Source organism: Clavelina lepadiformis, chromosome 1 (genome assembly GCF_947623445.1).
Source record: "Clavelina lepadiformis chromosome 1, kaClaLepa1.1, whole genome shotgun sequence".
In the NCBI taxonomy this organism is placed as follows: domain Eukaryota; kingdom Metazoa; phylum Chordata; class Ascidiacea; order Aplousobranchia; family Clavelinidae; genus Clavelina; species Clavelina lepadiformis.
In genome coordinates, this window is record NC_135240.1 from 13790385 (window position 1) to 13818043 (window position 27659).

At 36.1% G+C, this 27659-nt stretch overlaps 2 protein-coding genes across 3 annotated transcripts; both read right to left on the reverse strand.

The window, feature by feature from the left end:
• Window positions 1-5759: 5759 nt before the first annotated feature.
• LOC143448398 (transcription intermediary factor 1-alpha-like) lies at window positions 5760-24959 on the reverse strand. 2 transcript variants are annotated; one of them, XM_076948136.1, is made up of 28 exons: window positions 24249-24959; window positions 22622-22938; window positions 20690-20808; window positions 20340-20463; window positions 20194-20263; window positions 14977-15149; window positions 14672-14807; window positions 14283-14400; window positions 13989-14094; window positions 13733-13856; window positions 13491-13572; window positions 13318-13404; window positions 13057-13141; window positions 12704-12885; window positions 12503-12555; window positions 12334-12430; window positions 10120-10341; window positions 9850-9949; window positions 9690-9777; window positions 9528-9618; window positions 9003-9055; window positions 8767-8888; window positions 8548-8656; window positions 8405-8479; window positions 8104-8256; window positions 7870-8026; window positions 6777-6886; window positions 5760-6680 (listed from the first exon to the last, which is right to left on the reverse strand). In XM_076948136.1, exons 1-28 carry the CDS (start codon window positions 24849-24851, stop codon window positions 6549-6551), a joined length of 3888 nt encoding a protein of 1295 aa, XP_076804251.1. In that variant the 5' UTR covers window positions 24852-24959; the 3' UTR covers window positions 5760-6548. The 2 variants fall into 2 exon arrangements, with proteins under 2 accessions (XP_076804251.1, XP_076804243.1); XM_076948128.1 differs by having other exon boundaries at window positions 13294-13404.
• On the reverse strand, window positions 17405-18298 carry LOC143448412 (uncharacterized). Its single transcript, XM_076948148.1, has one exon. It carries the CDS (start codon window positions 17844-17846, stop codon window positions 17436-17438), a length of 411 nt encoding a protein of 136 aa, XP_076804263.1. The 5' UTR covers window positions 17847-18298; the 3' UTR covers window positions 17405-17435.
• Window positions 24960-27659: the final 2700 nt, after the last annotated feature.

The following is a 27659-nucleotide window of genomic DNA, read 5'->3' on the forward strand; positions in this document are numbered from 1 at the left end:
TGCAAAGAGGTGCTTTGGTAGGTGCTAGCTTGGCGCATTGCTTTGGTATGTGCTAGCCATAGCAGAAAGAGTAGCACTTGCACCCCTGAGATCCAGCATCAGCCCATCAATTTATACGGCTAATGGCAAAATTCTCGTTTCTCGGCAAATGCCTGGAAGGAACGGAATGAACAACCTCCTCAAAAATCCATCCCTGATTGCAACACATGATAAAAAGACAGGCATCACCATGAGAATCCTAGGTCCAGACAAAGAGATTTAAACACTTGTGTTTAAATCTCTTTGGTCCAGATAAAAGAGTAAAGAGGTCATGGGTCCTTTAAAGTCGAGCCTAGGTCATAATTAAAGAGGTCATGGGTTCTGAAAATTGAAGTAGGCAGTGGTAGTTTGGGTATAGGTATTAGAGAGATCTACACTGTCTGGGTTCCGTAGATGTGCGTAGATAATAAGTATGAAGCCTGGGGCCGAGATTGGAAAAGTCATGGCTTTTAGCCTATAAACTGAACTATTGAAGCGTTGAAGCCTGGGTCGAATAATAGAGTTCATGGGTTCTGCAAACTGAAGCCTGCTAAGTCGAGATTGAAGAGGTCATGGCTTGCATGCACAAACTGGACTACTGAAGCCTGCGAAAACTCACAACACTGCAGTTAAGTGACCTAATGTTCCGTTAGCGATTAGGCTCGCCAGCCAGCACTTGATGCTCGTAGTGCGAGTAATATAAGACTAAGCGATGCGGCCTACTCACACCTGTGGTCATATAGTTATTACCTATGGTCGAGTAAGCTGTGTAGACTTTGCGGTTGTGATGCTAAAGTGGCAGTTGAAAGCGAGACACTACACCGCACTGTTGGTGTTTGATATCCAGTGACGCCGGCTATACTATTGTTACGTTGTAAATTACAACTTGTAATGCACTTGGGCAAAGCATTAACGCTATTGATCATGCTTGCTCCTGTTCAGTGCACCTGATGAATAGTTTTAAATTCGGGCAATACAATACTGCTGGTGAAATACTGTAGACACTGCCTAAAGTTTATCATACCAAAGATTACTATTGAATCCTCGATCTTACCGTACCATACCTCGTCCTGGTCATCACTGCTCATTGATGGAACGCAGTTACACCAATGCGCACCATAGATATCTTATTTATAAAAATATGAGGTACCGTAAGCAAGAATGTCGCAAAAAGCGAAGCAGGACTGAAGAACACATCCCTTCCAAAAAGCGTGAAAACGCATTGGCGAGATATGGAGTTCAACCGATTTTTGTCTCAGGGGCGTTTTATGCTTTATTTGCATTCTGCTTAGGCTTACCATACGTCCCGTTTTAGCCGGGACAACCCCCCTTTTTAACGTCTTGTCCCGGCATCCCGATCGGTCGGCCAAACGTCCCGGTTTGGCATTCAGTCAGCCAGCATAGGCATACCGCGTAGAAGCCATACACGAACATTAGCATGTTCTTATTATTGTTTTTGCTGTGTAGCGTACCGGTACTTCTTGAAGAAGAATTCGTGATCTTGTTTGTTATTTATTTCATTGTATTCGATAGAAATGTTATTGTGATGTCATTGTTAGCGGATATTTGGTACAGCTTGTTACTTTGGCTAGTGGTTTCATTGTTAGCTAGTTAGGCCGTTAGGTTAGGAGAATAGACACGCAAAAACTTGATTTTAGCTATTTAGGATTTAATTGAAGTTAAATTTGCATTAAAAGGTAGATTAAGTAATTAGGTTACTACATTGTAACATTCAAGTTAGCCTAGTTAAGTTAAAAAGAACCGGTAAAATTACGCTTTGAACTCACGATTTTTCCAGTGAAATAGAGGCAGCCATCTTTGTATCGTTAACGTCAATTCCTTCCCATTTTTCGAATTGAAACCGATATTTAGAGAACAAGCATTTGAACTTTTGATGACAATATGGTCAATGAAGACAGCTAGGGTGGGTTTAAATGTAGGCCTACGTAATAATTCCGAAAAATGTCAAGTTAAAAAATCACAGCTAAGGGGTTTGTGTTGTTTGAAAGCGTCCCGCTTTGAAGCCACAAAATTATGGTAAGCCTAATTCTGCTAGCTGTGCGTATTGTTGGGGTTGTGAACTGTTGTTAATTATTGTTTGTTTGCTAATCTGACTCCATTGATAGCGCGTTCATTGACCCCTGAAAGCCAGTTCAGCATCACAGTACCAAAGCCAAACTGTCAATGTCTTGAATAATCATTTGTTATTGGTTCTCAATCGCCATTTTCTAACGCTTCAAATCATATCGACAAAACATCGTCATTGCAACTAAAACACTTCGAAGAAAATAATATTTAAATCCACTCTTTCCCAAGCCATACATTATCTGCTGGAATGAAATATTTCGAAATTTTTCGTGTAAATCGTGTAGATTTTCATGGACGTTTTAATTCCTACTACATTTTTGTTAACTCGTATAGATCTAATGCTTCATTGCCTTACAAGTGTTGTCCTATGTTGAAATATCGGCATCATCTTAAAATATCACCATAGTCGCTAAAGCATATTTCCTTTTCATTTTACTGAAACAAAGTTACGAGCAAGTCAGGCCTACAGAACTTAGCTCCGAATGTTGCAGGCGCAAAGTAAGCCATATGTTACTGTAACATCGCTAAATATACCTTTATATTATTTATACCTCGGGCTAAGCAACAACGCTCTTGCCCGGGATGGGGTTTCTTTTACGGCGAGTTTATTTTCCCGACCACTGATATAGGCCTACAGCATTGAGGCAATTTTCATTCATCAGTTGCTTGAACATACCACTTGCCCATCTGCTTAATTTTCGCTTTCTCAACTCATGTTTTATCGATTTAACTAATTATACAGGTTTAGTGGCCGTGCTAGTTGTTACTAGCAAATATGAGCACGTTAAGCCTTTTCGGCTTTGTCACTTTTTCCTGTTCATTGGAACGTATTAGTAACAACTGGCTTGATTTCGTCCCCACCGCGCTTTTGACGAAAAATAAAATGATTGATTGATATCACTAAATTTTTACGCGGAAGTGCGCATAAGTATATGACGCGTGCTCGTAACTGCTGTTGTCATTGATGTCCATGCTGGTGCTTGAAACATCACGGCTGAGACGGATGGACGCTAAAGCCTACTTGAAATGACGTCATGCGTTCGCTTCAGAGTCGTAATGGCTGGAGTCACTTTTTTCAATGACTCGATTCCCTTTCTAAGAAAGTACATAAATGACTTGACGTGACTCGAGTCAGGTCGTTTTGTTTACGTTCCAGTATTAAAATAAAACGAATATCTATTCTTTAGTCAGAAATCAGAACACGTTAAAGCGTAGGCCTAACTTAAAATGATATTATTTGTCTACGAATGCGTACGTTGCAGCCAAATGAAGCAAATTTTGTAATAATCCTAAACGTTTTTGGTTGGTAGAAAAGATGTTTTTGCTTTTGTTTGGCTTGGTTTCGAATGTTAATCGACTCGACTTGAGTTTTAATAGGTAAATGACTTGACTTGCGACTCGAGTTTGGTGACTTAGTTACGACTTTGTTTCCTTCTGACAAAGAGTTCAATTTACATAATCTGTTTCGGATCGGATTGAAATCATGTGGGGTCGAGGAACTACTTTTCGTGCGTCGTTTAGGTCTAGATCTTAATTACAGGCAGTGATTTTACGACAGCTCTAAATAAGACTTTGATGAAGTTTATTGCCAATGCATGTGAAAGATAAACTTTTGTTATAATGTTCACAATAAATTATCGAATACACTGCACTAGCCAGACGAAATCATGTGGGTTGATTTGCCGATACGCAGCTCGGTGAAATTCTCACTTTCATGTCAAACCAAGGCCAGCCTATTTTAGCAGGCCCACCAATTGTTATTAGCAATGTTTTTTTTTCTACATGTTGCGGGAGATGCATTGCTTTTTCAGTTTTTTTTTGTACAGCGTGCTGGTAATTGCTTTTAGAGAAAAGTATTGAGTATTCTATTTGCGTGGCGGGGATGACAGGTCTAGTCTAGCTATTGGTATGACCACAACATTAGCACTTGTATTCAACTTTGATTCAACTTACAAAACCACACAGTTCTTCGAGTCGAAACAAGAGCGTTTCAAATCCGACGTGCGTTTTTCTCTTTGTCAAAAACGAGAGATTCGTATGGGCGAGTTGAACTTGAATCTATCTTTGACACTCATGCAAATGGATCACTCCTGATTCATGCAGAGGTAGGGCTGCAGAATCTCAAGTAATCATAGCAACAGATAAAATGCGACAAAATTTCTTGCGACACGTCACACGTGTGATTTCACCAACCTTTCATTTTATACCGCATCGCGAATCATGAAGAAAACTACGACAGCAAGTCAAAAAAATTTTAAGCTCAGTGATCCGAGCGAGCGCACTCTCGCTTTTCTTTTTGGCGCAATGTTTTTTGCACCCACACACTTCTGTGTCATGTGATCATGATTAGCTGATCTACTTGTTCGATCGATCTTTACAGCTGTTGATTTCAGTTGATAAAAATTGTCACTCCATTAGCACAATGCACCAGTGAAGAACAACAGTGATCCGATTTTTATGGTCAGAAGGCACATCAGGGCTTAAATTCACAGGAGCCTATTAGCACAATTTAAAAACAGTGCGCCACAGAAAAGAACTGTGTATGAGTGGATTGAAAAATTTGAAAGTGGTTGGACAAGCGTGAAACATGCAAGAGCAGGACATCCATCAACCTCTACCACTGACGAGAAGACTGAGCAAGCTCAAGAAGTGGTACTGGCGGACCGGCGCATTGCTATTGATGAGATAGCACGCTCGTAAAGTGTCAGCGAGGTGGGCGCCAAGACAGTACACGGTAGAGCAAAAGCGTAGACGTCTAGTATCTGCCTAATGTTTTTGAACTGCAACAACAATGAAGGTCAAGAATTTTTGAGCAGAATAGTCACTCGAGATGAAACATGGGTTCATCAATACAGTCCTGAATCCAAAAGGCAAAGCCTGGAATGGAAACATCCTTACTTACCAGTAAAAAAGAAATTGAAGCCCCAAATTTCTGCAGGAAAGTTTATGCTACGTGTGCTTTTTTGGGATTTTAACGGTCCTATTCTGGAACACTACCTAGATTCTAGAAAATAGGAGCACAGTCAACAGTGCCAAATATTGTGATATGGTAGCCAACAGCTTGAAACCAGCAATTCGCACCAAACGCAGAGGCCTACTGTCAAAGAAAGTTTTGCTGCTGCATGCTGCGCACCCACATACAGCCAGAAAAAGTATTGAAGGGCTACAACATCCTACATACAGGCCAGATCTTGCGCCTCCCGACCACCATCTCTTCGCTCAAACATGCTTTGCAAGGTCATAAATTTTCTTCAAATGAAGCGGTGCATAACTGGTTGTATGACTAACCAAAAAAATTCTTCTCAGATGGAATTCACAAGCTTGTGGGCCGCTGGAATAAGTGCATCGAAAAAGATGTGGATTATGTAGAGTATGTGCTTATGCAAATAAATGAAAATCATGAAAGTGCGGAAAATTTTTTACTTGTATAAGTGGACCGTTTTGCAAACAATTTACAAAAGTTTGAGAACAACTACGATAAAGTCATTAAATGGTTATGAAGCCTATAAGTAACACAGTTTGCTGGATAAGATACGAATTTCTTTTCGAAGGTAAGCTTCTTCCATCGCTTCTACTTACATACATATAACATTAATCCTAGACTGGAATAACGGAATGTTGATATGAAAACTAAAACTTAATTCATTCAGACGTTCTTGGTTAAAATATTGAATGGATTTCAATCAATTGCTGTAAAAAGCAGAAAGGATTCTTTTTGCGTGCTTTGGATTATATTTTAGCGTGAGGATTAAGATAGGGACCCATCCCGGTGACAAAATAAATTTAACTAATCAAAATGTTTTATCAGACAGAAAATCATTCCAAGAAGGAATTTACAAAATTGCTTCACATACGCATTAAAACGTAAAATGGCAGTTTGTTGCAATGCAAATAAAGCGTGGTATCAAATGTCATGAAGTAGCAGCATGTATGAAGCACCATAGTTAAACCTTTTCACAAGATCAAGCTGTGCTTAACTATGGCCACAAACAGTTCGAAGATAATTAGCGATTAAAAATACGGCCGATTGAAATTCTATCTGACAATCATTCGTTATGGTATTTTGACAACTAAATTAACTAAAACTGCAGTAGTTATTTTTGTTACTTTATAAAGCAACAATACTAGTCACCAGTATGAACATATCCAATACCTTATGATACAATAAGTACTACAGCACGTATACGTCATTGTTCAAACTTTGACGTAAATGAGAATACTGATAAATAAGGTAAGAGTAGACATGAATTGTTCAAATAATAGGATATTGTCTCTTCATATTCAAAAGGCTTGCAACTTGGTATAGTTCGTTTAAAGCCTCTCAGCAAATTGACTCACGTTTCAAACAACTGGGAATACGCCCAGATTGAAAGAAATAACGGAATTAGCCAATGATGCAGTAGAAGTCAACTCTGCAAAAGGATTATTGAAGTACAGTAATTTCATTTGATATGGACAATACCACTTTTAGATTGCTTGCGCCGCTTTTCTGAGTGTGGTCGTGTTAGCTGACCTTCATCCATCAGGTCATTCTGCACCAGAAGACCAGGAGTTCCACAAGAGGAATCTTCGTCCTGACAGAAAAAATGCATATTTCCACAATTTTTAGATCACACCCAAAAGTGTTGAAACAATAGAGGTAGAATCAAAGTGAAGTCGTAAGTATTTACCAGTTCTTCCATATTAGGTTTCCATAATGTGTCATTTTCATAAGGAACGTACTTCGCCTTTTCGGAAGGTGGCGTTTCCTTCTCATCTAAGATTGCGTTGGGTTCTACTCCTTCAAAGAGTTGTGTTACAGTATATTTACGAAGTTGACGGTGGCTGAAACGTGTCACCCCAGTATGTAGCAAAATAAAAAAAGCAAAATATAGGTTGGGGTTCCATAGTGATTGCACCCACACACAATTGCACATGTTCGGGCTTTGGGACTGAAAGAAGCAAGTATTGAATACATAAGGAGACACGTTACGTACGTACCACTGACAACAGTTAAATGATTTAGGACATCGTATTTAGCCAACACGTGGTTTACATGCGAAAATATAACATAAACACTATATCGTTTATAAATAGTGTTTATATTATATTTAATTATTTATGGTTACATGGCACCAAAATCGTTCCACGCGGCGTTTCAAAATTGTACACTAAAAAATGCCAGCTAAAGTTGTACGAACAAAAGCTAGAATTCATTTCATGATTTGCGCTTAGCACTTTTTCGACGGGGTAGTGAAATGTGAAAATTAAAGTTTGCTCCTTCGATGTTCATTTTTCTCATTTATTTTGACAAGTGGGGGAACAAATGTTGTCTCTGTTCCCGGGCACTAAAACCCCAGTTACCGCCTATGATTCCGCGAGGGGGCATTCTCATGTGGGTGTAATTTCAGTCCCAAATCCCGAACATATGCAATTGCGTGTGGGTGTACTTCCGAGTACAGCATAGGATGGCCTTCAGAGTTAACTTTTTTTATTTTTTGTTCTTCAACTTAAGCTATCGCTTTATTTTTGCAATCTCTTAGTGTACCTGATGAAGCAAGTTTAAGCTTGCGAAAGCTTGTGTAGAGAAATTAAAATTAAAAGTTAACCCAAGAGTGCCATACTACACCTTGCTCTTTATTTTGCTATATACAGTTTGGTTACAGTATAGCAAGCTTACACAACTAATCCTGAGATTTGGTAAATAAAATTCTGTTCTCTGTTTTTGAAATTTTGTTAGACTATACTGTACTAATATATATATAAATATAATAATATACATACCTTGACTTAGTTGGTTTGAGCTATTTTTATCTAAAAAAAGTCTTTGTTCCTTCATTAATTGATCTACGAAATCAATATGCAAGGGCAGTCTTTCTTTAACACGCTCTATCCAATAAAGCTGGAGTTCTCGGGCCAAAAGTCCATATTGCGAGTTTTCCTGAATTTTATTTTATTGGAGCGAATTAGATGTAGTGTAAAATTAAGCATAATTTCAGATTTCTTGCTGTGACTTACTCCATTAAAGCGGAAACAGTTTGTGAACATGAGTTGTATGTCCTGTAGAAATTCTGATTCGCTTTCATAGTGATTAAAATTACTGCTGAGCAACTTTTTCTTTATTTTTGATAAATCCATTGGTTCTTTGATGACTTTATGATAGTTTGGTACCTGACGTATTGCAAACAATTAAAAAGCTAGCAAACACAAGCCCTACTTTTGTTCCAAGTAAAATAAAACAGTTACGACAGTATATTTACAGTGGCCTCAAATGCAGCGTAAAAATTTATTGATTTGGATACTATAAGTAATTTCTCACCGATGAACGCACAGGAAGGTGAAATATCATACTCTGTCGATGGCAGAAGATTTCTAATAGTAATTTTTCACAGAGCTAAAAATAAAATAATGACTTAAACTACATATTATTAACTGATTGCCTGAATAAAGCAAAGCACAAACTTTCAACTCTTTTCCCATTAGGCCTGTTGTCCTTTTTCTTTTTGGATATTTCGATTCAACTTCAAGCAGCTTGTCAATATCCCGACATAACATGCACTGCCACAGGCCCCTGAAAAATTTACAGTTCAACCAATATCACCCCGCCAAAATACGTGAAGTAAATGCATGAAGCCAATAGTCTAAGCCGAACTGAAGAATGAATTAAAAGGTTTTAGTTACGGTGGAGATGACAGGATTTCAGGAACGTGGCAGTGAAAATGAAAAACCTTTGGACAAGTGTCACAACAGAGTAGGTCACCTCCATTATTACAAACAGCACACCAGTCTTCATTGGGATCAAACTAGGTTAAAAACAATATCAACGTCTTTGAAAGTAAATTAAATTACTAGATCATGCAAAGAAGCTAAACTTAACAATATGTGATAAAAAGTGTAGATACTAACGTTTAAATTACCTTTCTCTCAACTTCGTCAGTGTTAGAATCAAGCATTGGTGCATCTTTCAAATCTGCAGTAATAAAAATCCATTTAATATAACCAGTACGATGATTATTGCATTCTTGTATGTTTAACTCGATCTTTTTTATGACATAGAAAGTGTTACTTTCAAATAAACCAATTAAAACTTGCAAGGGTTTGTGCAAAATTTCTTATAACTTTTTATATTCATGGTCATAGTGTAATAACTGAAGAACTCCTTCGTGGTGGGTGAAAAACTGACAATTCTGTGTAACAGATATGAACATAGATAAAAAGTACGAATAAATATTGGATCATACAGTAAGGTACTTCAACAGAAAAAAAGGTTTCGCCAGACAAGGACATTATCAGTGCCTGTGTGAAAACAAAGACTATGCAAAGATAAAACAACAGTCTTTTTGTAAAATATAGCTGTTAATAACTGTTTAATACTGTACTTGGTTTTTCCTAATTTAAAAGCTAACAATTCTTTAGATACTTTTTAAAAACTGGTACAATACCTGCTGTTTCAGGTGATTCTTCCTGCAATTTATTGCTATCTTGATTAACCAATGATGAGAGCATCTCTTCAAATTCATTATCGCTTTTAACCTGGAAATGCAACAAACTTAAGCAAAATAGGTTACACTACTGTCCCTACAAAATCCCTCACCTATACTAACCTGCATGCTCAAATCTTGTTCTTCTTCAATCTTTACGATGTCTGTGAGATCAATCAGTGGAGGAGGTGAAAGGGTTGGTTCCCGCTTCCTGGAAGATTAACCAATTGCAGATGCAAACAAATTATCGTAAAGTCCATACCGATAAATAATAATAAATTACCCAGTAGATTCATTGACCGGACAGTCTGTTTTGCTGGTGTTACCAAACGCACTATCACAACTTGAAATGCTAGCTGCCTGATCAAGAACAACACCACTTTCTAAAAAAATCAATTGCCAATTTAAAATTCATTGGTATTGAGTGACGTTCGGCAAGAAATAAACAATAAACCACGATATAGTTTGACAATCTCTATAGCTTTTTTAAAGAGTCCCAAAGTCTTAAAACACACATCTTAGACCTAAAAAAAGTTTTGCTAATATTGAAAACCTGTTGACGTTTTGCTGGCTATGTCTCCTTTGCTTTCTGGTGTCATGGGCTCAATTTCACCAGTTAGGATAGGCAACATTTGTTGTTGGGAAATTACGGCTACTTCACCGAGAAATGAAGAGGATTGATTCTGTGGCGACGTTGATGGTTGTTTACTTATAATCACTGGAAAATCGTTCCCCAGCTGCGAAGAAGCGCTTAAATGTTGATCTTGGGGCAAACCTTAAAAATAGGAAATTGAAACGTCTTGAAAAATGATGTACTGTATTACCATGAACAATTGAAATAAACCAAAAGTAGGCCAAGTTACAAACAATATTTTTAAAAGGAAAATAAAATCTAACATTGGGTTTTATACAACAATGATAATAATAAATGCTGAAAACTTATGCAATGTGGCAAATTAAGGCAGCACTTTTTATGACTTTTTCGAACTCTTCTTTCTATTGGCTTTGAATTCATGTTGAAAATAGTTAGTATTCCGACTGTTCATACTTAACAGCTTTGACTATTCTACTTCATACAATTCTTTCTTACCAAACTTTTGCTCAATGAAGTTGAATTAATAAAGCTTTAAGTAAAAATAAAGCAGCCTCTCGCCCTCCCTGCAAGTCAATGGACAGTAAAATTTGAGCAAGTAAACTTCCAAACCACTTCTGAATAGCAGAGTGCAATCTACCCATACCTGTATTTGCAGTTGATCAAAAATGACATATTGGAAATAACGTAGGGTTGCCATACGTCCAGATTTCCCCGGACATGTCCGGAATTTTAGTGTTCAAACTGCGTCCGAGGGGAAATGCTAAAATATGCTTAAATGTCCGGAATTTTTTTAAATTGTTTGTTGCGTTACAGGTAATAACTTCATCGTTACGTCATAAACGACAATACAGCGCTCTATTTGGGATACAATGATACATGGATGAGTGGAGCTGGGCTAGTAGCTGAAGGCCTTATATGTTGGTCGATATTGCAAAATTTAGAACATGTCTGAAACGATAAGAGCGTATATTCGCTGAAGAAAATTATAAAGCAGTGAAAGCAGTAGAAAAATAGCGCAACAAGAAGTCTGTTGCAGACCAAATGAGAATACCAAGGAAATTGTCGTTTGTTTAATGCTTAGTGATTTCGAAGTGGGGCGCGGCTTTTGTTCGCACCGTCAAGGTGGGTCAAATCAGAGATGGCCCAATAACGTTTGTTAGTGAATTCACGACACTATGTTCAAAAATCCACTCCAGTATACAATGGATAGGCAAAGCATTGCTAGTGTGATGTCATATTGACAGACAATGTGTTCATACCTCATTTTAAAAAACGCTAGTGGGCACTAAAGAGTGTCCGAATTTTAGGCCACGAAAATATGGTAACCCTAAAATAACGTAAATTGCAAAAATCAACTTCACTATTTGTTACAAGGTTTATTTATTAAGATAAAGTTCCAGAGTACATATTTACAAAGTGGCCCAACTTTAACTTTAAAATATCAGTTTGGTCTACTGCTGAATAATGGCATAATGACAAGAACTATTTTACAGGTAAGTGTATTTGGTTATGGTTAGGAATATGCCGAATCAAACTTGAATCCGAATATTATGCACAAATATGGACCATTTCTGTTATTCTCACGAATCTAAAACTTGCGGGCAGATTCGCGTCAAATTTTTTATAAATATTAACAAACCGAGAAGTAGAAGTAAAACACAGAAATTCTAACTTGTTTGGTTGAGATTAATGACGGTGAAATGTTTGTGAGAGTTTTGTAATGTTAGAAATGAAAAAAACTAATCGACTGCAATCATCTATCAATAAAATAACAACTTCAAGTATTATTTACTGAACCTTCAGGAACTTTGACTACGTGCAATAAGCAAAGTTGGCAGGTTCAGACAAATCTCAAAATTCAATATTCATATACTCATGAATCCAAATCTTTTTCGATTTGGCACGTCCCTAGTTTTGGGTGCCTTTTAAGGTTAATTGAAATTTTGATCTTACCAAGCAGAATTGTTTACTAAAGCCTTAGTATCTAATTAATTATCATAAAAACTTTAGACAAAAAAATGGGTTTATCTAAAAGCAACAGTATTGCCGTGGTGGCCCAGGGCCAACAGGATTGGTGTGAACAACTTGAACCATGTCTCATTTACTATTAGTATATACTTTATAATCTATGTTACCACTAACTTCATAATAAATCACATTAATTTTACTTACATCTTAAGGCTTTTACCCTGCTTGGTGAAGTTACATTTGCATCATCAGGTACGTTTATATTTATCTGCGATAGTGGACGTTGAACAAATGGCTTAAGCTATACAACGAATAAAATAAAAATTTTAAAATTATTTATGATACAAAACACAAAATATACTAATGCACAAACCTCAATAAATCCTGAGGGATTTGCTACAGGTGATCTTTCTGTTTCCAGTATATCTATAATTTTGGACAAGAGATAATATTTAATTATAAACATCTAACACATAGTTTGCCATTTTGCTATAAATTTAAAAACATGGTTGGTCATGACACACACACTATACATTGTTTTTTCACAAAGTAGTGGCAAACTTATTAAAAATACCATTAGATATTTGCATGGTCGATGGTGGTGTTTGCTGAGAATGTTGCATCTGTTGAATTGTCAGAGTTAGTGATGGTTGCTGTTTAGGTGGACATTGTTGATTAACGCTTGGGATAACATGTTGCTGTTGTGGATGTATTTCCCCACTGACATTGTTGTTGCGGCTGGTAGCATGTCCTGACCTAAAACAGAGACTTGGAGACCATGGAAACTCAAACAGAGTATTTTATTATGAAGGTATTCAGAGAACAAAAATTCGTCTTCATGCCCCAAATTAAATAAAACTCAAGCATGACAAACATAAGGCAGTACTATTTCAGACAACTTTTATCAGGCACCAGCTCTACACAAACCTGTAAAGTTGTGTGGAAACATGAGGAGTTGTGGTATTGTTAACTTGATATACAGCACTTGCGTTATTAACAGTTGATTGAATATCTACAGCATGGACAAGCGTTTATCATGTTCCATTAAAAGTTACAGTTTACAGAATATTGCAAACATGAACCAAAGCAGAACTTTATATTTTTCATTGCAGTATATGTATTTATTATTTTATCTTAAATGCAATTAATTTATTAAGCACAAACGTTTTGGTTGATAAGGATGACTACCGGTTTGGGAATTTTGCTGCTCTGTAGGGGGAACGTTTACGAGTTTCTGCATGTCCAGTAGATATACAGAGGTAGTGGATTGAGGACCTGTGAATGTTAATTCATATCAAAATCTGCCGAAAGGTAATCACCCAAGTAAACAAGATATGTTTCAGAAAACAAAAATAACCCACCATTTCTGTCAATGTTTTCTTGTGTTGGCCTGTTGACAAACATGTTGTGCTGATACTGTTGACGTGGTAATGACATCTGTCTCTGAATTAACCAAAAACATGAGCAAGACAAAATCGACATCAAAAACAAAAAGGTTGCTTGCGGTAATATAGTTGTAAATACAAAAAAAAATAATTGCAATACACAATCAACATTTCAACTATGAAAAGTAACTGGGTGTTTCTTTACTACAAAAGCTTACAGAATGTGAAAATCTAATCTGATTAGACGATATTGGCATGGCAGGTCCAGTTTGATGCATTGGCCTCATTGAACCAACTTGCTGCTGAGGACGATATTGTAGTGTGGAGGGTGAACTCCTTGCCCTGAAACCACATCACTATTAACTTAAACAGTTGCACGCTGATTAGTGATTAGGCATAGATAAAATAATTTCGGCACATAAAAATTATTATTTCCAGGTATCGGAATAAAGCCAAATGATAAGGGGCACTTACTTGGGTTTTGCAGACATTCTAGCTTGGTGAGACATATTTTTATTGGGCATTTGTGATGCAGAAGATTGTTTCATACTTGTGGCAGGATTGCCCCACAGAAGAGAACCTGAAAGTAACCTAACATTTAGACAGCACAAGCAACAATTTAACGACATCATGATGCATTTGAAAAGCTGTGCACAAAATTGTTGTTTAATTGTAAATTGTCTATTCACTCTATTCATTTAAAATCCATTAAATCCCGGCACCTCTCAAAATATGGATTTTATATGAAACCTCCTAGTTGCGTCTTACCAAGTTTATATGAAACCAACTTTATGATATCTTTGTCAGGAAGAAAGATAATGTCACTTGATGTAACCGGATTTGTGGTAAATTTCTGTCGCATGACTGTTGTCATGTATTCTAACACCTAAAAACAAAAGGTGCCAAATGGTAGCAAGCATTTTAGAAAACATGCAAAAACGCACATTAGTTTAGAATTGCAAACTTCATTTAAAGAATCCACGTAAGGATCGAGTACAATGTGGTCCATTAGCAGAAATGAGCAAAAAATTCAAACCAGAAACAAATCTCTCAAAATTCAATGCAAATTGTAAGTTGATTTAACAACAAAGTTCTTGTTTGCATTTCACATATAAAGACATTTACAAGTTTATACTTAAAAAAATAAAGTTCCTCACCATTTGTTTTGCATCTAATAAAGGAAGATGATTTTGCTGCTCACTTGCAAACTTAATGAACTTGATGCAGTGATCAACAGCTGCACTTAATTTTCCTGTTGCATGTAGTTGTGTGCTCAGTTTGCTTTCTCTTAGGCTAAAGTAACCAAAAGAAAATCACATTACTGGTCATAGCACTAAAACATATTTACTTATGTGATCGGAAAAGTTTTCGCAGAGTCTTTGAATAAATAGGCCATTAAGTCCAACCATAAACAGTTGTTCAGGAGTATGCTGGCTAAAGCAAGTTAGTGCATGGTACCCACCTTGTCACTTCATGTATCTTGTTCAAAAAAAATTGACACTTTTGTGTGACTTGTTGCTGAAGTTGTCTATGAAAGAGTATGATGTCATTATTGGCCTTGTCTCTGCATTTGTACATGGTTTGCAATCTATCTTCAATAGTTGTTGAAGTCTGGTCAAGAAAAAATTTCTTCTCCTAAAATACATAAATGGATAACGATGAAAAACAGATCTGTTTAGGATCAGACTGACGACTAGAGACTTGTGAGGAATATACTGCAATGCTATATTTGCAATGCTAACAAAAAAAAACTTTATTGAAACAACTTCATATATAAAAAGGAAATAAAGAAGACTTCTTGGTGCTTAAAACTGGACGTGGAGTATACCTAACATCAAATTAGAAGTAAATAGAATAGAATTCAATTGAAGGTGTGGCGCATAACGTGAGCTGAAAAATTTTTAACTGAAAGTTCTGACTCCACGGGAAGGTTGGCTGTCCTTCCCAGAAAGCACACAGAATTCACGCCAACTAAAAGTGTAACTTCAACGTTCGGCAAATCAGAAACCATAAAACGACCTTTTCTGTTGCACGTGCACATGGAACTGCCTGATCAAAATGAACGCAATTAACAACAACGAAAGTTATCCAGAAGTAAAAATTAAAAGTACAAGTCCAATTTTATCTCTTAAAAACAAACAAATTTAGATTGGGGATATTTGTGTGGCACTGATCGCCACAAAGGCATCTCTATAGTAGAAACATGTTATTTCTATGTCAGTGTTCACTCTGTAACAAGAAATTTTGACAAGGACGCATAATAATTATTTGTGGATACAAATTTCATGATAATAACAAAAACAACATTGTAACAAATTGAACGATCAATTAGTTCTCGCCAAAACAAAGATTTATTTGCAGTCTGTAAGTACATTTTACGCACATGTCAAGCGGGTGGGAATTATAGCTGAAAACCTGTATCACATAAAGAAAGCTAAAATAAGCCATGAACTTATGAATCTGTACAGAATGTGCGAATGCTTCTTAATTGAATACCAATTCATTCAGTTTTCAGCCATTTTATTTTTTTCCTTGACGCAATCAGGAGGAAAACAGAGAAAGTTATGTATCATGTCCTGACGCGAAAGTGATAAAGCACAAAAGGCTTGAAATGTGCTTCATATCATACAAGAGATAAGGTTTGTAATTAATGTGTTTAGTATCAGTTGATATAGTTAATTCTGTTACAATTGAAAAGAAATTTTGCAACACATAGAAAATAAATCAATGGGGGGTTGATTATAGATGAACATTAAACACAATCACAAAAACATCAACCGAAAGCAAAAACTGTAATTCATCTGTTGAGACTTTAATACTGTTGAGTTGAAACAGAACATGAAAAAATAGAGTATGTACAAAACAGGAAATGACAACATATAACTGTAGGGGCGTAGCCAGAAAATACATCTGGGGGATGAGATTTTTGTGTCGCTAACGATGTCATAGATTGGCTGGGAGATTACGCAAGCTATCGCTAAGTAAAGAGCTCACTTTCTTTAGAAAATTCTTCAGGAAATATTTTGAAAAAGGTTTGGTAAAGATGACCATCCCTACCAGTAAAATGTTGACAATACAAGGCAACTTATGCAACTATCAATCTGTAAAAATTCATTTATTATGACAAGTTGCCACTACAATATCGACAAATTGAATAAATCATCATTACGACCATGAACAATGGCAGGTTTTTCTTTGAAGGACATTAAAGTTTGAAAGTAACGAAAACGAAAAATGGCTTTAAAATGAAACGTATGCTAATTTCAGCCTAAGTTTCATTCCATTATTATGTAAAACAAAAATACAACAACTGAAAAGGGCAAGCACTACAAAATTACGATTGTTGAGATATAACCATTTATGGAATTTCATATAAAGGCTACAGATAAAGATATAGTTATAGTTTGCAACAGGGCTTTGGAGCCGGAGCTGGAGCCCGGAGCCCCGGAGCCGTGCATTTTCACCGGAGCTGGAGCTCTTCGTGAAATTCAAATGGAGCCGGAGCAGGAGCTGGAGCCAGTTGTTTGAAACATAGCTCCGGCTCCGATGTATTTCATAAGATGCTATGCTACTAGTCTACTACTATTGGCTGAATTCACATAATTTAAGAGCAACCCTTCACAAAATTAAGAATTACTGGGGATTGGACAGCAGAGCAGTCACATGTTCATTGCTGCAACCGATGGTACTGACTACTGACTGACCCATTGAGATAGATATTCCAAATTGAGCGTTCATCCTTAAACCTCAGTTTGTGACGTAATGGAGCCGGAACAGTGGTATCAATAACCTCCGGAGCTGGAGCTGGAGCTAATTTATGATAAAAGAGAGCTCCGGAGCTGGAGCTGGAGCAATTTAAAATTTACGCCTGCTCCGAAGCCCTGGTTTGCAATGATCCTAGCATACAAGAAACATCATCAATTACATCCATTTCATTCGGCGATTTTCTGCTCCCATCATCGCAATTATACATTCGACAAATGCTTCATTTAAATGTTGCTTGTGTACGTTCAACACTGCTATGTTAAACAGACGGTCAGTGCTCATGACTGAGCGAAGCCATGTCTTTACTCGCCTTATTGTGGGAAACGAACATTCAGCTTCCACCGTAGTTGCAGGAAGCACTAATATTATCTGCATTATGTCACGAACATCTGGATAACACTTGCAGTATTCTAACAATGTTAAAATTGATTCACTACTTGTCGACTGAATGCCTTCTCTCCACAGTTCCACTTCATTAGGCAAGTTATCTAATTTATAAAGGTTTGTGGTTTCATACAAATTTTTAGGCTTGTTTGGGGGAATAATTGAAAAAAGGTTTGCATACATTTTATTTTAGAAGAATCGCTCACGAAGTGATGCCTATCCAAGTATACTTAAAATATGTTCCTGGCGTAGTAATTTTAGGTAGTTTGATCCAGACAGTTGTCTGCAACTCGTGGTACACCCAGTTCATTCTTTGCAAAAATTGCACAAGCTTCTGAAGATATATTTGCCCTTACATTATACATTATCACTGCGATGATTCTGGAGCATGCGAAACAAGCCATTTTTAAGTCGTCGAACCACAGATAGATCGATTGTGGAAGGTTGTAGTTGTTGCGTCAAGGGTCCCAAAGTGCAGCATATTTTCCAAGAAGACATTGTAACATATTGTTGGTTTTTCTAAAGCTGCTTTCAACGAAAATGCAGAAGACCTTGTTGTTGACGCACCGTCATATTTAAGCTTCTCTAAAGCATCCAGAATGCAAAAAAGTGAGTTTTAAATACCTTGATGCTCTGATATTCTGAAGAATCTCGTTTGGCACAGCATTCCCAAAACAAATCGTTGCTGTTGACTTTCTCTGAAAACTACCACGTTTTGCCTCATGATGTCACAAGTATTACGAATTACAGGCACCTGTCTCTAGTTGTTGCTGGAGAGATTGAAGCAATGGGCAGCACAATGGACAAATGTAGTTTGAAGATAAGATATCGTATTCTTCTCTGAACACCACTAACTTGTCCAGCCATCGTCGAAGCCCTGTCGTAGCCTTGTCCAACTAACCTTTTTAAGTCGACCCCAAGAACCTTGAAGCCATTGAGAATTGAGTTGGAAATAGTTTTGAAACCAATGAAATTTTTCTGAATTAAGGTTTTGTCTAAATACCTAAGAAGCAAAGACAACTGCTCTTTTCCTGACATATCCATGGTTTCATTAGCAATTACTGATATAAATGAGTGGTTGCCTTCGCAAATATTATCTCCAAACTATAGCTGCAGAATACGTTTGCAAAATTTCATTTTGAATCTGCAGGCTAGTGTACTTAGCAGTGTTTGGCATTTTTACAAAGTGGGTTGCCAACAACACTTGATCTCCCGCATAATCTTAAAGATTAGGATGTAAATGAAATTGCCAGTGCTAACATTGTAACCTCGGAGAGGAAGTTATTGGTTGCTTACAATAGAACAGTTTTTACGTTACTCCTGATAACTTTCGAATTTTACCCTTGCCAGCCTTGTATTGGCACGAGACATTTTATCGAATACTATTTCGCCACTTTTTACACTCCAAATTCTGATTCCAAATGAATTGCTAGGCTAGGTACTTTTTAAACCGATGCTACCGACCTGATCACTTTGTTTAATAATTATAATTAATTGAACATAATTCAAAAAACATAGCTTATTGTGACTCTTAAACTCATAAAGTTTATCAATTATAACTACCCTGTTTCTAATTTGAATTAATAACGTATTTTTTGCAAGAATTTGACTTAGATCTGCATTTTTTGAGAAAATAGTCCAGTAAACCATGGTAAAAATTAACTTGTAAAATACTGTAAATTTTAAAATGCTGTCAAGTGCGAGTTTAAAATACAGCTTGGGAGGTAAATAAATGAATTTTCATTGACCATGTCCTATTAACTAAGCAGCAACAGTATTTAAGGCCAAGAAGAAGTTCAATTTTCACCTTGGATTGAAAGTTATAGTTATTTTACTCCTAATACTGATTACTAGGGCGATTATTTTTTGACCTAAAAAACGAAAATTTTTGACCTAAAAATTGAAACTTTTGACAACTTTCGACATTAAAAAACTTTTTTTTGACAAATTTTGATGTATAAAGAACTCAAATAGTTAAATTATGCATTATTGTACAGACCTAGCCTATTCTGAAAAGGGAAATGAGCTAATTACAAATCACTGCCAAAAAACTGCAGCTAAGACACAACAAAAACTGTTCAATACATTTGTCTAAACTAAAGATACATGAAGTATCTAAAGCAAAACCGAAGCAAGAGCTGCACCTAACCTAGAGCTGCCGCAAAATGACTTAGGACCTACCAAAAATTTTACACATTTTGAGGTGTGTTGAGCATCACACCATATCAACCTAATTATTTCACTTAATGGTTTATGATTCACAATAAGTAGACAATAGGCCATTTACAACAGTATAAGTAGGCTACAATGTATAAAATGAAAAGTTCACTGACATTGCAACCTCTACGACACCACGACAATGCAGTTTGTAAATAATTTTGACTTTGTAAACAATTTTGACAATTTTTGACCTAACGTTATAAATTTGACCAATTTTCAAAAAATAATCATCCTACTGATTACACAAAAATACAACAAACCTGCAATTAAAAAAAAATAACGTTCATTTTCACAAAAGTAATAATTTCACCTTAAGCTTTTGTCGCATGGTCTCAAGAATCTTGGTTTGATTGTTAGCTGCTTCTTGAACAAATAAATACCTATCAAACAATATACAATATATGAAAATCTTCTTTCTTCTTCTTAATGAACCTTAATTTCTTAGAATTCACTCACTTGTGGTCTCTATGGAATTCCAACTGGCAATCTCTACAAGTAAGTACACTGCATGTTTCACAAAACAGCTTAATTTGCTCTTTAACATGCTTTCTGCAGTATTGCTTAAGAGTAGTTTCTTCACCTAAAACATACAAAATATTCTTCCAACATAGTTTTCTGAAGAAAAGCACCCCTATATCTAAATGAAATGTGATTTATTTATTGATTGAAATTCTAGCATTACAATAAAATTATGGCATGACAATCACAATTGGTTTACTTTATTAAGAAAATCTTGGTGTTATACTATACTAACATTATATTGCCATAATAATGAAACTTTTAAAATACAACTTTAGGGTTCATACTTTTTTCATTAATGGTGACTCCTGTTATTAACTGCAAAGTATGATCTTTGGTGAGTTTTACCCTTTTGTGGGCAGTAAGACAATCTTCACACAAATAGTCATCACATTCTTGACAAAATCTGCAAGAAACAGAAAATGACAGTTATCTACAATATACTAACTCCAAGGTGGTCGTCAAAGAGGACATACAAAAGAGATATAGGGCAGTGGTTTTTTTAATATTCGTGACATTTCTGAGGCTTTGGGTTCACAACTACAAGGGCTCTTCCGCATATTATACAAAGTTTTGTGGTGTCACAAGCAAGAAAACACTGAGCTATCTATAGAGTCAAGAAGCCGCGAGTTGCCGACCTATGACCTAAACCCAATCAATTTCCACCACAGATAAAGATTGCTGACAGTGATGAGAGACCTTGTTAGGCTCTCATGGATGAAAGTGACCAGGCTATATGACACATACTTAGTGTAGTAGACCCAGCTACCGATAAATGGGGAAAATCTAGATCGTTTGCTGTGCAGTGGGTCTCTTGGAGAAAGATAACGAGGGCCTGATGTTTGGGTGTAAAATGTTTGATGACAATGAACAGCGAACACATTGAACAAAAAAATGTATTATAATGTCATACTTCCGGCGTTTTCAGAAATCCCCGTGTTATGCTTTCTAGTTTCTTCTCTTATTTTATTTCACAAATTTTCTCACTTCTGCTTGTCTGTTCAGTGATGCGCTTTTTGCTATCGCAGCTGTTACCTTTCTTTAGCTTTCACCTTTCTTTCTCGCAGCTGTTTCTTCTCTTTATTATCTTGGGATATAGCTTCTTTTCTCTTGAGTGTTATCAAGGTAAGCAAGTGTTACTGTCTCTCCTTTTCTCCGTTGTTCCTATCTATCTTCTCTTATCATCGCGATGCCTTTGCATATCAATACACTAATTACCTTCAACCGTATTTATGGTCAGACCCATCAATTACAGTGCAGGTGATTTAGAAAACCATTAGCTATTGCAATTAGAGGGCAGGGGGGCAGTTTAACAATCTGGTCATGTGTTTTTAAGACAGCATTAAGCAAGTTTATTGTTTTACTCATGACAATGTGGAATTTCAGATGTAAATACGTGACTTTATGTCGGGTATGACACAATATATACTTACTATTATTTGACCAGGTTATAAGATATAATGGAAATTTACTTTAGAAAAATGTTTGATATGATTAGCCCAAGTTACTGGCAGACAAACAGGCCTTCTATCAAAGATTAAGTTGTTACGTTGATCATAACGAATGAAGCTGGTGAGGCACCTAGACGAAGAGGAAAAATAAAACCTAAACTCCTTTAGATACCCAAATGATTGCAAATTGTCTTATACTGCTTGGAAGGATTAGGTCTAGAATGATTTAATTTATATGATAATTAATCAACGTCACAAAGACAAGCAGTAGGAGCAAAGCAAATTGTCGTTAATGATGTGTTCAAATGACGTCAATATTTCAGCCACGGCAAATGGATACGAATAAATTCGGATTGGTTGAATACTGAAGATATTGAATATTGATATTGATACTAGAGATATTGAAGAAAATCACTAAGCGTGACCAGTGCTCATCAAAATAATATCTCTCAAGTGGTGGAAATTTCAAATCGCAATAACTCGAAAACCGCTTGAGATAATAAAAAAAATTCTTTATTTTTAATTCCAAATATTTTAAAGCTTTACAACATATATCCAAACCATTAAATTCTATGACTAGTGGTTACAGGGTCTGGCTGATTAATTATACATGGAATGACTCAGTTGCCTTAAAGTTTCATATTCATGAAAATAAAAAAACTTCATCGTACAACTGTGTTTTACATTTGGATGGTTGATAAAACACAGTTCTATTATGTGTTTAAGTCATTTGGCAAAAATCTATAAAGTTGTTTTAAGGTTTCTCACCGAACAGCAAGTGACTTTTCCTCGCAACTGGTGCAAAACTTTTCATCGGCACTTGTTTCAGTTGTTGCAGGAACTTCTTCTGTTTTTGCTTGAAAAGATGAGAAATAATTTCTTGCAATTACCTTGGCACGAGTATTGCACTCACAAATTTGACATTTGACAACCATTTTTCCTAGTGTGTCATTATTTTCAGCAATAAAGTGTTTCAAGGTTGTCAAGCTTTGAAATGCACTCTCAGGTAGTGAACTTAGTCCAAGGTCTTCTGGAATTTCAGGAGATAATAAACATGCATCTCCTTTTTGAGCTAATTGGCGGTCCTGTGAAGAAGACGTTATTGGGAAAATCGGTTTTAGGCACGTTATACATTAACTGAAAGCATAGGCGTCAAGTTTTGAAAATCTTTGGGTCTTCCAAACTTCAAAAAACCTAGATTTTAAAATATGGGGATTTCCTTAATTTGCGACTTTTAACTCCAGTTTATCTAAGTACAGTAGGTACTTATCTAATTAAGGATAAATACATGCTTTATGGTTCATGAATAATTTTATAATTACAATAATATTTATGATTTATTTTACCAATTCCAGGGCTCCTTTTTAATACAAACAACCAATGTTTACTAGTAATTTACTACAGATGGAACGCTACTCAAATTTTCAATATGATTTCATAATGATATCAAGGTTTAATTAATTGTACTATCATGGTACAATGTGTTTGCTAAAACCACAGCAGTTTTGCAATTACCAGGTGGCAAATAACATGCCTTTTAGTTCCTGCTTGTTAATTGCAACACAGGTAAATGTTTAGTGTAACACACATGCGATTACTGGCAGAGGAGAAGCAGTTTAAAACAGGTTGTTTATCCGGCTTTCAATGTTTCATTTTTTTTGCAAAATATTAGCAACAGCATCAAACAAGTTGAATGTTATAAACTTGTGTCAGATGCAAAGCTAAAGACGTACCAATGTACGTGTTGGTAAAAAAATTTATAGAAAACTTCTATTGCTGGTAGGCAAGTTATAAGACCTCATTCTGATACCAATCACATCATACACTTTTTTTTAAAAAGCTTTTAATTTATGACAAACAGATTGTATATTACCATGTTATTCACAAAAAAGCGGTCTTCATTGACATCTCATGCATTGCGCTGCGAAAAAGGCAATCTGTTATACCAATTACCAAAACGCAAATCTTTCCACAAGATCAAAAATAACGATATTTATAGTCAAAAAAATTAACGAAAACCACAGTGTAAGTCCTTTTCACGAGCGCATTGCAATCACCCAGCTTGATAACAACTGAGCGTATTTAGGTTAGGGGATTTCCTTACAAGTTAAAAACACTAACGTATTAGCAAATTTTAACCTTTGATTTCCTGCTCTGTGACATTGGTCCGTAGCAAAACCAGGCCCAGTGCACGCACGATTTGCGGGTCGGCTGGGTATACCGGGTATACCCAGCCGACCCGTACCCGACGCCTATCACTGAAAGCATATTTCATTATATTTGAACGAAGCAAATCTTTAGCCATTACCGTCATATGGAACAACAATAATATACAAACTAAAATTTCAAAGTACAAATTATATAGGCCTATAAAAAAACACACACATATAAACACCTGCTGTGCTTTCATTGCCAATGTGATTGAGTTGCTAATGCGAAAATATTTTCGTTTCAGGATGCACTTTGAACAGAAACTGTGTAAGCAGCCAAGGAGCAATGGATTATTGCCTTTGAGTGAGCGTTTACACATCATACAGGAGTTAAAATAATTTTCTGGAAGGAGCAAGACCGTTTTCTGTATATCTCGCTTTTTTGTCTCTGTAGCTGTGTTCAAGTCTAAACTTGGAGCAGAAGACAAAATCGACACTTCTGCACCATCTTCTATTTTTCTAGGGCCTACTTCTTTTACATTACCATCTTCTGCAACCTTTTTACTTATTGACCTACTTTCCGAGATGGTAACATCGGCACCATCGGTAGAATCTGTAAATACTTCTTTGGTAAAAGAGTTAGTTTGGACCTCTGTTTTGTCTATTGCATTTTCACAATTATCCGGCATCCTCTCAGAAGATACTGTGATGTCATCAACAGCATTTTTGCTAATTTTTGCTTGCGGAGCAACAGTTCCATCTGTTGACAATGCACGTTTTTGGCGGTGCATTTCACTGGGTTCATTTGATGTAACTTCAAGTGTTATCTTTTCTGGTGTTTGATCCATTTTCAATAAGGTTGCACAAGAGATCCACCAGCCGAAAAATGACACCAAATTCCTTACATAACAATATGTATGTTACCTGGTTATTTTCTGAAAAGTCATTAAACAAAGTAATCGGCAAAACAGTTTATCCAGAACTTCTCTGATAATCAAATAATTTTAGCGGACACCCAATTATAAGCGTAAGCAAAATCTAACCGTAAACACCCATTTATATTACGGTTTTTATATTTTTGGTACGAGTAATACAAAACAATTTCATCAGCTTGGTACAGTACATACTTGCTGGACTGTAAATGGCTGTTTTTCCCAGCAAAATATTTACTGTAAAGCGCTTGCAGCCATACAATGTTGGAAAGTGATAATGTTAATATATATTTATGAAGCAATCCAACTCCAGTATCAGTAATTAGACAGATTTTTCCAAATTAGCAAAAGATTGAAATGTTATTTAATAATTCAATAATATTAAAGGTTGCATCTATTTCTTAATACTGTATGGTCAAACAACCTAACTAGGCACAATTTTTTTGAGACTTGCTTAAACTGCTTTATGAAAAATAAAAAACAAAGGTTTACGTCTCAAAAGACACCAAAGATAAATAAGGAACTAACTTTAGACAAAAGAAAAGCAAACGTTACATGAAGAACCGGAATTTAAGCGTGAAAAGTCATCTCAAGACCACTCACGTGAACTGCTTTTTATGTTCAAAGCACAAAATGCATACTAATTGTATATAAGCCTGGAACATGCTTGCATTGTCCACCTTATGTTTTAAACGATCGGTTATGACGTCATAAAAGGCATTGTTTGTCCTTGTTGACATTGCTAATACAGTAGTTTTGAAACTGTTGATTAAACATTTTGGGTGTTGCACTTAGCCAATACCATTAAATTTTTAAAACGTTAAAGTTGCACTTATCTGATAATAATCTTAACGTCCAACATACATCTGTCAATGAATACTCTGGACAAAATCAAAAATGTTATGATGTATATCACATGGAATTATAAGGTTAACAAAGTACCACTCCATCAAATATTTAAAAATTTTGGTATCACATCAGGGGATTATATGCCTTATTGCTTAATGCCTGAGTTAGGCTAATCCAAATTAACAATCCAAGACATTGTAAATGATCATGAAGACTTGTTTGACAAATTCCTATGGGGGCACCCTAGACGATTTAAAACGTCTGGCTTGGTCTATTTTTCAACCTTGTTTTAAAACAATTGCTTTATATAACACTAACTTGGTTGACAACACTATTCATCATAAAGATTTGCAATGGTGCCAAATTATCATGTTATTAAAAGCAAACTAAAACAGACAAAACAAAAACAGATGTGCTATGACAAACGGTGATAATAGCGTTTAAGACGTGAACATTAACTATCTTGTCTGTTATTCCGCAGGAAGAAAACCAGCAAAGAATTTAAAAGAAAACTACGTTATTGCGTCACGAAACACATGACTTACAAATGCTTTCCGTTGGCAAATTTTTCTCACAAAAATATGCAGTTAATCGAACAAAAGCAGCAACCGAGACAGAAGCCTTTTGCCATAATTTCATTTTTCTTTTAAGAGGTTTGCGATTAACCAACATTTTTACTTAATGTTAGATAGGATTTAATTCAGGACTTCAGATTTGTATGCACTAAAATGATACATGCGTTTAACCTGTATGCGATTAACCGATATCGTCTGTCTACTGTAAGTTGGTGCTTAGACCTATGCATATATTCCAAATTTTTATTCTATCGATTTAGAAAACAACTCAGTTATCAAATAAAATATCTCAATCCGCTTCTAGACATGTTATCCTACAGTACATTTTTTATACGAGTCAAGTTGATGTGAGGCAGACACGTCAATTCGCTTTCCTTTTTAAAATTTCCAAAACGAGAGCTGAACTCACTTAACGATACCATGTAAAAAGGGTTCATAATAATACCGGGTAAGAGCGGTAAATGGCCTCGAAAAATCAAATGCATGCTTTGATTCAACTTTTTTGGTGCAAAAATGGTAATTCCCCATAATTAGCTTGCGATGATGTAACTGTCTCCCCAAACGTCAAATCCTGGTTCTGCCACTGCTAGAGTGTGTTGTTCTACTACAACAAATACAATTTTAATTGCGCTAATTAACGAGAGCGGCAACATACACAGTTTGCGTCATCGCATGTCGTCATGGCAAAGTAACACAAGTAGAGTAAAACTGCTCAAATCTCAAGAATACATACAACTATGTGGACTTATTTTTCTTGCATTTTATTTTCTGCAAATAACATTTCCTTACATAAGTTCCCTTGCATTATCTGATTTGCTGATTTTGCTAAACACCTTGTATCAAAGGTTGTGGCACAATACAGATATAGCCTTGCGATTTAACGTACCTGTGCGCACTAAATCAGTTTGTGAGTTGTGATGTAATAATCGCTCTTGGACAGCGTATCCAGGCATCGCTTACGAACGCATTCCATTTTTTGCAAAAGTATCAATTGCCAATGAGCTCTGTATTCAACAAATGCGATACACATGGCCAGGTAACCAACAATCCTTGCAATGTGGTCTTTTACTTAATTTTATTAGGAAAAGCAAGCAGTGAAGTGAACTTGGCGAAGAACGATTTAGTCTCTTTAAAACAAGCACAAATAGCTCACTACTCAATACATCATGGATGGGGAAGAAAGCAAGTAAACCAGCCGGGCTTTACAGAATTCCTGTTTTAGGGGAATTCCCTGTTTCAAAGGTTTTCTGTAACGTAACTCTTCATGTATCGCAAAAAAAAACTTCACTTTAGATCAGGT

What these genes read in the sequence shown, in the direction of transcription:
- LOC143448398 (XM_076948128.1), bottom strand. Translation starts at nt 24,851, where the DNA reads ATGGATCAAACACCAGAAAAGATAACACTTGAAGTTACATCAAATGAA. An exon ending in TATTAGATGCAAAACAAATG is followed by an intron (nt 14,401 to 14,671) that starts GTGAGGAACTTT and finishes TTTTGTTTTTAG; the next exon opens with GTGTTAGAATACATGACAAC. An exon ending in CCGGTCAATGAATCTACTGG is followed by an intron (nt 9,778 to 9,849) that starts GTAATTTATTAT and finishes TTAATCTTCCAG; the next exon opens with GAAGCGGGAACCAACCCTTT.
- LOC143448412 (XM_076948148.1), bottom strand. Translation starts at nt 17,846, where the DNA reads ATGTATGCAAACCTTTTTTCAATTATTCCCCCAAACAAGCCTAAAAAT.